Source organism: Procambarus clarkii, chromosome 44 (genome assembly GCF_040958095.1).
Source record: "Procambarus clarkii isolate CNS0578487 chromosome 44, FALCON_Pclarkii_2.0, whole genome shotgun sequence".
NCBI classification, from domain to species: Eukaryota; Metazoa; Arthropoda; class Malacostraca; order Decapoda; family Cambaridae; genus Procambarus; species Procambarus clarkii.
Genome location: NC_091193.1, coordinates 5,176,098 through 5,188,174, shown reverse-complemented (window position 1 = coordinate 5,188,174; position 12,077 = coordinate 5,176,098). Strand labels below are relative to the sequence as shown.

Genomic DNA, 12,077 nt, shown 5'->3' with positions numbered 1-12,077 from the left:
AATTATGTACGTAAATTATGTAATTATGTTCATGTACCTAGTAGCTAGTAGTTATAGTGTCAGTTGGGGGTTAATGGGCCAGGCCGAGTGTGCCTGTGCCCCACAAATATCACCCTTATTGCTGACTAGTTGGTATAACGGCTTTTCCCAAACCTCTCTCTCGCCAGAATTATACTGACATGTGAATATCTTTGGCAGTTGATGAATCCTAAATATAAATAATAAATAAATAAATGTTTATTTAGGTAAGGTACATCCATACAAGAAATTTTTACAAAGATTGGTGGACTTATAGATAGATTCATACATTGCATAACTGCATGGCATAACTGGCAATCCCCTCATAGTGTTCAAGTGAGAACTGGATAAGCACCTCCAAAGGATACCCAAGTATGCCAAGTATGCTGCCCTGAGGAACACCAATGTTGATGGGTAGGGTGGGAGAAATTGAATTATTCACAGAAACATACTGGAGCCTGTCAGTGAGGTACGTAGGATTTGAGGTATTGCAGGGAATACAAGACACTGATCACTGGTCTCCCATTTGGTCCTCATTGCTTTATCTTACTATTATTGAATGTCAATAACCGTATTATGCAATTTCAATTTCTTCTATTGCTTTCTTTATTATGCACCCCATACCCATCCCGTGGGCCGTGGTGTAAAGGATTACAGAGGCACATAATCGGTTCAGGACCGGAACCCTCTAGTTCGTTTAGCTAAGCAAATAACAATGTTTGACGCTAGTTACAAAATTATTAATGTTGTATACACATGTACACACACACTCATACATACATACATACATACATATATATATATATATATATATATATATATATATATATATATATATATATATATATATATATATATATAATTATACCAGTATAATCTAATAATATATACTGGTCTAATAAAATAATTATACCAGTTAATACTCTCACTCGTTGTGTTAGGATATGTTAGCTTGATAAAACTGACTGTTCATTGTTGAGAAATGTGTTAACAAACAATATATCTGACTTATCAAGACTGTAGCTTGCTTAGCAAGGAACTTTTTTTAAATTTGGGTTCAGTTTAACTACCGCTCAAGGGATGAGTAATTGGGGCATAATAAAGGAACTAAGCTGATAAAATGAAAGATGGGGGATCAGCCATTACACGTGTTAATGACTCTTGTATAGTTGTGTAGTTAAGGACATCAGGGTTGCGTGGTGACCGCCGGCCGGGTCGGACGTTCCTGAGGTCTCTCCGCACTGGCTAGTGTTTACGTTGGGTGATCGCTTGTTTGCCCTGCTGGTGGTGGTTTGCCACTGACGGGGTGACGTTTGCTTCGCCATGGGGACGTTTCGCCCTCCATTGCAGAGGACGCTGTCAGCTGGTCTGGCGTTTACGGTGCCGGTGGACCATCCATTGGTTGGTGTCGCCCTAGTAGACTTGCTGCATGTGCAGCTGTCTGACCTGGTGGGCATCCAGCTGCTTCAGGGCCACCGTGCTGTGGTCAAGTTCCGCCTCCAGGCTGCCTTTCAGGCGTTTCTCGAACGGTGTGAGGGGCGTGTTTACCCTCTCCCTGATTCAGCTGGCTCAGTTAAGGTAGTGAATCTTAGTGTCACCTTGACGTCTGTGACGGTGCATGGTGCCCCCTTCGAATTTCAGGACGACTTTTTAACCTCCTGTTTCGAACGGTTTGGGACAGTGTTGAGTGTTCGTTGGAACAAGGTCGTTGCCGGGCACTGTGTTGGTATGCTTGACGGCTCCCGCACCCTGACGATGTCGCTGAAGGGTAGTGTACCGTCGTCGATGTCCGTGTTGGGATACACGCTCCGCTGCCAGTACCGGGGTCAACCGCGCACCTGTTATCGGTGTGGTCACGAGGGTCATCTGGCTGCTGCGTGCGACGTGGGAGCGACTGGTCGTGTGCATGTTCTTCGTGCGGAGGATTTTCCGCCCCTGTTGCGTTCGGGCGGTGTTGGTGCTGTGCCTGAGGCGCCTGCCTGCCTGTCTGCTGCTCCGCCTGTTGAGGAGAGCTCTCCAGCCTGTGCGACACGTCTAGTGCCAGCTGTGGCCCCTGGGGTTGTTCAGCCGGTGTGTGAGGGTGTCAGGCTGTCGCCTGAGCTGTGTGTAGTGAAAGGTGTCCCGGTGGAGGTTCATGTTCCGCCCCCGCCTGTGGATGTGTTACCGGCTCCCGGGGACGCGGGTTCTGCCGTTTTGGAGGGGGTGCTTCGTGGTGAGGTGCCTGCCGTGCCTGAGTGTGTTGCCTCCTGTAGTTCTGCTCTTCCCATTCCTTTGCAGAAGCGCGCGCGTCGGTGTTCTGAGGCTGTTTCCGTGGATGATGTAGACAGTGTGGGTGATGTGGCCTCTGTGGACTCTTCGGACGGTGCGGGTGTGGCCTGTGTGGATATGACGGTGGAGGCTGTGCCTGCGGCGGGGCCTGCTGGGCGTGGTGTGGTGCGGCCTGTCTCGAAGCGTTCGCGGCGGGCTCGGAGTGTCTCCCCCCTTCGTGGTGTGCCTTGGGAGGAGGTGGGGGAGTATGGTGCTCAGCTGGCGTCCCCCGCCGAGGATGATGGTGCTGTGAGGGGCTCCGACGTTGCTCCCTGTGCCCCCCCTCCTGCGTCTCCTGCTGTTGGGTCCCCACAGTGGGGGGTTGTCCCTGATGGTCGGGACCTCGTTGTGAAGTTGCGGAAAGATGTGCGCCAGGGAGCCTCGGCTCTTGTGCCCTGTGGTGGGGTCGCTGCCGCGCCTGCAGTTCCCCCTCCTTCCTTGCCCCGGTCTGGGGGTTGCCTAGTCCCGTCTGCTGGGGTCGTGCCCTGTGAGGGTCCGGAGTTGGGCCCTTATCGGGATGCCCGGGTGCTTCCGATCCCGTGGTGCTCGTCAACCATCTGGGTGTCGTCAAAGAAGGAGTTTGTTTATAGGGTGCCGGATAGGATGTCTCAGCCGAGGGTCCAGCCTGATGGCAGGCTGCCCGCCGACCTGTGGGTGGTTTGGGAGGCGTACCGCTTGCGCTTTCCGTACCGTAAGTTTCCGGAGAAATATTAGTTCCCGTCTTGCGCGCACCGCTACGCCGTGCCTGGGTCAGCTGTCACCGTGACCATGACGCCCCGCCCCCCGGTGCGGGGAGTCTCCCTCTGACGTTCGCCTCTGTTTTCGTCGCCACTCCTCTCTCTACGGCCCATCACGTCTACCGCTTTTGACTTTCTTCTCCTCTTTACCATCAACGCGTCTCCTTACATCTGTCCTGGTGCAGTCATCGGGAGGGTTACCCCTTCATGCAAACTGCACCTATTCTCAAGAAGAAGAAGAAGGACATCAGGGTAAAGGGGTAATGGGCATTGTGGTTGATTGTTCTACCTGGGAATCCTCCACTGTTTTATATCTTATGTATGTATGTATGTATGTACTAACTAGAGAGAGAGAGAGAGAGAGAGAGAGAGAGAGAGAGAGAGAGAGAGAGAGAGAGAGAGAGAGAAAGAGATGAAGATCGAGACAGAGAAATAGATATAGACAGAGTCAGGGAGAGAATGTTAGACACAGAGACGTATAGATAAGGATATGCAAAGTCAGTGAGAGAATGACAGAGATAGAGCGAGGAAAGAGACAGAGAGATAGGCTGACACAGAGAATGTCAGAAACGAGGAGAGGCAGAGACAGAGGGACAGGGACAGACGGACAGGGCCAGAGGAGGGACGGGGGAACAGAGGGGGAGCAGTGGGACAGGGAGGGAGACAGGGACAGAGAGGGGGACATGGACAGAGACAGAGACAGAGGGACAGGGTCAGAGAGGGGGACCGGGGGACAGAGGGAGGAGAGGGGGGCAGGAGACCAAGAGAGAGGGGACAGAGGAGAGACAGGGACAAGGGGACAGAGATGGATAGGGGGACTGGAGGAAAGGGAGGGGGACAGATGATGGACAGCGGACAGAAAGAGTGGGCAGGGGGACAGAGAGGTACAGGGGACAGAGAGATGGACAGGGGGACATAGAGGAACAGGGGGACAGAGAGTGACAGGGGGACAGAGAGAGGAACAGGAGGACAGAGAAGAACAGGGGGACAGAGAGAGACAGGGGGGACAGAGACAGGGACAATGGGATAGAGAGGGACAGGGGGACAGAGAGATGGAAAGGGGGGACAGGGGGACAGAGAGGGGGAAAGGGATCTGGGACAGAGGACAGAAAATGTGGGCAAGGGGACAAAGTGAGGGACAGGGGACAAAGATGGACAGGGGGACAAAGATGGACAAGGGGGACAGGAGGAAAGGGGGGAGATGTATGAGGGGAAATGTTTGCGGAAGATGGAGAAGGGGTATTTAGAACGGTAAGTTAGAGAGGGGGCAACTAAGGCCCATCATTGAAAAACAAATGAGCATCATTGCAATAGCAGGAGCCACGCACATCTTTAGCCTGCGTTGTTGAGACATTGTCAATTAAGCGGTGTCCAATAGCAGTATCTTCGGTATTTAAGCGTTACCTTAAAAAATACTGGAAATATTGAAAGCTATTAATCCAGATATTAATCCCCTTGTGCAACGCACACAAGAGGCAACAGCTTCTAGCTCTACAAGCCGCAATATAAAATAGAGAATAGGCGATTGTTTTCACTCACAGTGTAATAAACCCACGGACCCACCCACCCGCTGAAGCCGTAAATGCCAAGACATTACTTCCGTTTAAAATTAAGCCGGAATAATCCTCAGGTATGTGGAGGATGTGGGAGGCCTTTGATCAACCACCGACTTCCTGCCCCGTCGACGGGGCCATCAGCCCTCAGCCAAAATAATGTGAAACATGTATGTGGGTGTATTAAATATTTTAATTTATTATTTCCAAGATTTAGCTGTTAGCTCTTGGACCCCGCCTTTCTAAGCGTCGGTTGTCTAATGTACCGACTCTCGGCCTCTTTTCCTCCATCATATCTAAACAACATATATTTTTATCTAACACACTCACACATCCCCAAGATGCAGCCTTTAGCAGCTTCCTGACTTTCAGGTTCCTATTTACTGCAAGGTGAATAGAGGCATTAGTGTGTGTATGTTTGTGTCTGTGTGTGTGTGTGTATACGTGTGTGTGTGTGTGTGTGTGTGTATACTCACCTAGTTGTGGTTGCGGGGGGTTGAGCTCTGGCTCTTTGGTCCCACCTCTCAACTGGCAATCAACTGATGTACAGATTCCTGAGCCTACTGGGCTCTATCATATCTGCATTTGAAACTGTGTATGGAGTCAGCCTCCACCACATCACTGCCTAATGCATTCCATCTATTAACTACTCTGACACTGAAAAAGTTCTTTCTAACATCCTAGTGGTTCATTTGGGTACTAAGTTTCCACCTGTGTCCCCTTGTTCGCCTACCACCCGTGTTAAACAGTTTATCTTTATGTACCCTATCAATTGCATTTCTCGCAGCCTGTCCTCGTAACTCATGCCTCTTAGTCCTGGGACTAGCCTATTTGCATACCACTAAACTTTTTCAAGCTTCGTCTTGTGCTTTTTTTTTTTTTTTTTTTTTTGAGATATATACAAGAGTTGTTATATTCTTGTACAGCCTAGTACTAAGTATATGGTGTTTGGCTAGATAAGAGTAAAACTGCTTGTAGATTAGTTTTTCAAAAAATGTTGACAAGTTAGGCAGGATTGATATAGGTCTGTAATTGTTAACATCTGTGAGATCACCACATTTGTGTACAGGGGTAACTCGCTTTTTTTAGGATAACTGGAAAGGTTTGGAGTTCAAGTGACCTGTTGAAGAGCATGAGAATTCTTTGGAGACAATTCCTAACCTATACTTCTTCTCAAGGTCATGTTTTTTATTAATGGGTTTAAGTATTCCCTTTGTAAGCAAGGGATTGTTAAGCCTTTTGGTTATGCTTACAAAAAAGTCACAGGACAGACATTATCAGCAGCAGTTATAAAATTGTCAATAGCAGTTTCATTGTGCAGCCTAAAACTTAACTCCCTTGACTCTAGAGGTATATATATTAGGTTTAGGTTAGGTTTTTTTAATTAAACCAGCCAGGATGAGTGAAGCCATGAAGGGCGTTTTTATTAATTAAAACACCCAAATGTTGGGTGCTTCAGGTGTTGTTCCTCTTGGATGATCTTGTACCTCTCTGTCTCACACCTGTAAGAATGAGTGATATGGTTAAGGGGGAAACAAAGTGCAGGCAAGGCAATGGAGGCCAGTAGTAATCTTAGGGCTAGGATAATTAGAAATTAGAGAAATTAAGTAAGAGAAATTAGCAAGAGAAATCAGGTAAAATTTATTATACTTAACTTTTGTATCATGAGTTTAGTAGTAAATCTTCATCTTCATCATCATCATCTTCACTGTCACAAAGCTCCAGGTAGGGCTCGGAAACATCAACATCCTCTTCCTGGTATCCAAATAAACGCTTTGCATCACTCAGCTTGTCAGAACACATCTTTTGCCCTTGCTTCAAAAGAGCCAAGATTCCACTCTTATTTTTGGTTGATAGGTGCTTCTCTTCAATAGTGTACTTGTTAGGATCCTGTAATATATAGACTATTTAATGGGGTTTAAGACATTTACAAATTTCCCTGAAAATACTAAAGAAATTAGAATAAATAAATAAAGTTTTCGGTAAAAGTTCAAATATATGTAAAACACACCAGTACAGTATATGAAAACCATGGAATTGTCTACCTGTCAAAGTTGTAAATAGCAAGACAAGTATAAAATTCTGCTGGATAAATGTTTATGAAGAACTGAATTGCAACACACATTTAGGCTGTTAGCTTACCTTGCTTAGATATGAAGGAAAAATTCCACATAACAACTCTTCAGTATGTTCGGTTAAAATCTCTCTCTTATTCTTGTAATATGCGAGATAATGCAGCATTTCTTGAACAGTGTGTTGTTGCTCTTCTCTGGATCTCTTCTGAAGCTCCACATCTTCTACTGCCTTCTTTTTTTGAGCAAGGGACACTAATAAAAGAGGAAATTTATATTTACTGCAAGTAAACTACAACTCAATTTAATGTACTGTAATTACAGTTTAGGTACTTGCATTATACATACTATACATAGTTTATTGTGCAGTATCAACCTGATAAAAACCTACGGATTATGATACTGCACCTATTTTACAAACAGTAGTGATGATATTTTACTTCAAAAATAAGTAAAGCTTATCCATTATGCATGCTAAATGTTAGTTATCTTGATAAGGCCGAATTGTAACCCCTGATAAAATGAGATGTAGTTACATACCATTTTGGCTATGATGAGGCAATAAATTGTGCCATGGCAGGATACCTTCTATTGCATCCTTTTCACTGAGAATTTCAGAGTTTTCACTATTGTAGATTTTTATGAAGCCTTGAAGCTTTTTCCTATCACACTCATTTCTGTGCCGGAGGGAAGAGCGCATTTTACTGGATGCTGCAAATAAAGTTTTTTGGCTGAAAGTTTTAAAGTTGTTAAAAAAATTTCCTCATCATTTACCTACATAGAAATTATAGACAAGAGCTAAATAGAAATTGCTTCAGAGTTAACAAAGAAATAGTAAGCCTACCTGCATCAGTGGCAATCAGATTTTTGCGATGCCTGATAGAGTCTGCAACTGCCTCGATAGAATATTTTATGTTCTTCGAGGTTGTTCCAGTGTTTAACTCTAACTCCTTACAAATCATTTGTAGGTCAGATCGCCATTCTTGAATCAATGACTTTTGAACATCAAGTTTGTCGATCTCATTTGAAACTGTTATTTCCGTCTCTCTGGCCTATTTGAAAATATAATAAATTTAATGAACAAATCACATTAACCATGATGAGTGGTTCGAACCTATGGGCTTGGCATTCCCAGATGCTTGCTGTAGTTGAATGCGCCACAACATGGTCAAAAGAATTGCAACCTAGGGTACTAATGAACCCACAATTCAATTTTTGTTAATTATGCACCCCCATACCCATTCCATGGGCGGTTGTGCATGCAGTTTCCCATGTACTTGGTCTGTGTCCTCCAGTAGTTTTACCTCTGATGGCCCTTTCAATACACATAGAATTCATATTATTGTGATATATCAATACATGGAGAAAGACATTGAAATGGGGGCATCAAAGGCAGAACTACTGAATGACAGAGACCGAGTTCATGGGGGAATTGTGTGAAACCTGGTTTGGCTTCAGTGGAAGCCTTGGGATCCTTGTGGGTGCAGTAGTACTCCAAGTTGCAATTCATCTGACCATGTCGTGGCGTAGTGAACTAGAGCATGCATCCGAGAGCACTCAGTGCATGGGGTTCAAACCCTCATCACAGTTCCCGTGATATATCACGATACTGTGATTTCTCTGTGAACACATTTGATATATCTCGGAATCATACATTTAGGTTAATTAAATACTATATACTTTATACAAATTAACCTTATTGATATATTGAAAAAGTTCAAGCAGTTAATTCAAGGAAATGGTCGCTAATTTATAATGGAAAATATATGTAGTACATGATCTGAACACATAACTAACCTATAAATGCATTATAATACCTTTCACATATAAATGCATTATAATAAGTTTCAAAATAAATACAAATAAATAAAATAAATATATATTATTTTTAGTACCTTTCTGAGTCGAGTAACTAATGCACGAGCCAGTCCATCAATTTTTCGATGGTTCCAAAAGACTGCACCCTCTGTGAGTTCTTCTGTTCTTTCTGAGAAAAATATTTATAGCAATGAACATCTTGAAGAGCATAGATTAATAACAGTTTCATAACATACCTTTACTCACCAAGACCAACTCAAGTTTGACCAATATGTTTTCATTCTTTTATTGATTATTTGAGGGAGTTGATACTTATTGAATACTGAATACAAATCGCATTATACTGATTACAGGGCAGGTAAAATAATAAAAAACTTGATCAGATGAACCATATAAACAAATACCAGCTTTCAGCATGTTTTTAGTTGTAGAGTTGTATCGTGAGAGGTATGCAAACACTTGCTCTGCCTCTTCCCCTAAAGTCATGCCACTTCCTTCTTGCCACCGCCCTCCATATAATACCTTTAACATAAAAGTATACAGTAAAAAAAAATTCAAATTATTGTACAAAAATTAAAAGCCTCCTACTATATTAAATGATACGTATATCATTAATCTTAAACAATCAGAAATCTTAAATTTTTTTACACAAACTGTACTTATTATATTTAATGTAATGTATACATTACATTAAATTTAATTAGTATACATAAATGTAATGTTATATTTTTATTTACCTGACAATACCAAGCATGTCCTTTTGCATGTAGGACTCCTAAAAATGGCTTTGCTTGTGGCTAATATTAAACAATGGGTAATGGGGTATCAAAAAATGTTTTATATGAAGAATTCTGATGCACTGCTAAATTTTACATAAAACAAAAATTTACATGGTGTTAGATAAATAAAATGATGATATGGATGCAATTGAAAGGCAAACTATAAAGACATACTCAGTTAAAAAATATGTCATATGACAATGTATATTTATATGTGCATACTTTATTTATAAGAACATTAATTTGAAGACAATATAATTCATTATAATATAGTGTGTGTAGAGAGCAAAAGAATACTATACATTAAGTATCTGTAAAGCACATTTTATTACCTCCCAACTTTGTTGTAACGATACAGCTTCTTGTTGCCATCAATATGTACTGCTAAAGGGGTTTTATCACAAGCAGGACACTCATTGTCAGCTTCTCCTCTAATTTTTCTCAGCTCATATTGCTGGAATCGCCATTCGAAGAACACTCTCTTCGAAGTTATATAATTAATGGGTCCAATCTAGGAATAGAATTTTTTAGATGGTGACATTTAAAATGCATATTATGACATAAGATAAATAAACAAAAAAAACATTCCATTTTGTGTTTGAACAAAATTAAAAACTAATTATTAATAAATGAATATACATTACTACAAAATTTTGATAATTTTTGTATTGAAATATAAAACTGAAAATATTAAGAATAACGGTATCAAAACATACACGCCCACGAGAAGCACCAAAGGATTCCAGTGCAGTGACTAATGCCCGAAATGATGTTCCAGGACAATTTCTTTTTATATGGTGCCATGATTCAAGCAGACTGGTGCTGTAGAATGTGCTGCTCTTTCCTAATGATGAATAGAAACCAGACTTGTGCATGGTCTTGCCTAGTTGTTGATGCTCATATCCACAGTGGCATGTATAGATTGGAGTATAGAGGTCATACCTTCCTGTAGTTTAAAATACAGTGCATTGAGTGGTGTGGCGACTTGCTAAAATAGTGATGTAAAAATTAACATTTATAGCAACAAAAATTTCAAAATGTATTGTGATTCAGGAATATCCGGTAATGGAAATAAAAGGGTAAATTTTAAAGTTTATTTACCCATTATAGTGATGAAGATGCAGAGATTGCTGGAGCTTGAAATTTTAAACTTGCAATCTGTGCAGTTGGGGCAAGAATTTGGTGGTTGGGCTGGTACAACAGGTTCTGGTAACAAAGAAAAGGAAGACAGTTTGACAAAATGAGTTTTATGGAAAAGAATTTCAGACTGAATATTTCATTGTTTCTTGATTGTACAAAATATTGACATTATTCTCCAGATAATGACTGAGAAATTCACAGAAAAGAAACAATCAGACGATTAAATCAATCTATAAAACCAAGTGTCAGGTTTAAACTTTAAGACTTCTCCAAATGTTGTAATGACTGAAATGAAACATTTATTCATTTTATTTTGTTATACCAAGATAATCGTAGCTCTAGACTGGGATTGGGAAGTAGAAGTAATCTCGGAACAAAGTACGGATTTTATACAGGTATCGTATACTTACTCCAGTGAAAGATATTTCCTTCAGGGCACACAGTTTGTGTCGGGTCTAATGGCTCATAAAAGCCATTTTTCCAATATAATCTGTGGTGGAAAGGCATGAGAAAATGTTGCATTTGGTCACAAATGTGACACAAAAATGCAAAACAGTCTTCACATTTGATGCTTGCCTCACAATTTGTACATTGTACACAAACTTTACCTGATGAAAAAAGGGGTAATTATTTATACTAATTTTAAATACTGTATACCTAACATTTTAAACAATCTGAAGTCTAAATGTATTAATAGAGTGTCATTAATATGCATATGATGCTTATTATACAGTATAACCTTAATGAACACAGCAATATTTAATTTACCTTTATCTGGAACACCCAACTCAGACAATGTCCAATCGAACAGCATTGCCCTGCTTTCTCCCCAATTAATCTCTGCATTTTTTCTTCTTTTTTGCCAGTCAGAAACACTTGGCTGAGAATCTTTAATTTGTTCAAGTTCTGCAGCAAGTACTTTGAAATATGGGATTACAAATTAGTAAGAAAAATTTGTAAGTGAAAGGAATGATTAGTATAATATGTTAAACAAAATTTCATAGGCATTAAGCACAATTTTGGTACATAATATTTATGACGTGTGTCCATTAAATAAACCCTCATTTAAATACCAACAAATGATGTTGGGACATACCAACATCAAATGATTCCAAAGTTTCTTCACCAGCTGCCAAATAACTTTGAGTGTACGTTCTGCCACTAGTAGAATAGCCCGCATTTTGAATGTGTGGTGGTGAAAGTATAGCAGGCAGAATGTCTGGGTGGCACATTTGAAGATTTAAGCATGGTACATAATTGCAAATTGTATACAAGTATTAATATTTTCAGACAAATCTCAAGATATTACTATAACTAACTTTATGCTACCAAGTTGTTCAGTGTTATAGTAATTTAATCTCCATAATTGTCTAGCATACACTTAAAAATAGGCAACAAATATTATTGGAAAGTACACAAATAACAGCTGTAGAAATATTGTTAAGAAAATAATAGAAGATTACCATCAGATTGGGGTGCAGCTGGTCTTTGTTTTGAATTAATGTGTGATACATCCTGTATGTTATCTTTTTTCTGTTTCTTGTTTGTCACCTTTATTGAGTTTGGTTCCTCCACGTTTAAGAGTCTCTTCAAGTACTCATTTCTTTGTATCATTGCAGCACGTGCTTTCTGGTACTCACGTTCAAGATGTTC

General features: G+C 41.1%; 1 protein-coding gene across 2 annotated transcripts; it reads right to left on the bottom strand.

The window, feature by feature from the left end:
• Window positions 1–6,013: 6,013 nt before the first annotated feature.
• On the bottom strand, window positions 6,014–11,377 carry LOC138350240 (uncharacterized). 2 transcript variants are annotated; one of them, XM_069300594.1, is made up of 11 exons: window positions 10,835–11,377; window positions 10,386–10,490; window positions 10,001–10,230; window positions 9,617–9,795; window positions 8,910–9,027; window positions 8,583–8,674; window positions 7,532–7,739; window positions 7,228–7,398; window positions 6,758–6,942; window positions 6,272–6,505; window positions 6,014–6,119 (listed from the first exon to the last, which is right to left on the bottom strand). In XM_069300594.1, exons 5-10 carry the CDS (start codon window positions 8,989–8,991, stop codon window positions 6,278–6,280), a joined length of 966 nt encoding a protein of 321 aa, XP_069156695.1. In that variant the 5' UTR covers window positions 8,992–9,027; window positions 9,617–9,795; window positions 10,001–10,230; window positions 10,386–10,490; window positions 10,835–11,377; the 3' UTR covers window positions 6,014–6,119; window positions 6,272–6,277. The 2 variants fall into 2 exon arrangements, with proteins under 2 accessions (XP_069156695.1, XP_069156696.1); XM_069300595.1 differs by lacking the exons at window positions 6,014–6,119; window positions 9,617–9,795; window positions 10,001–10,230; window positions 10,386–10,490; window positions 10,835–11,377 and adding an exon at window positions 9,243–9,592 and having other exon boundaries at window positions 6,128–6,505.
• Between the last annotated feature and the right edge of the window lie 700 nt (window positions 11,378–12,077).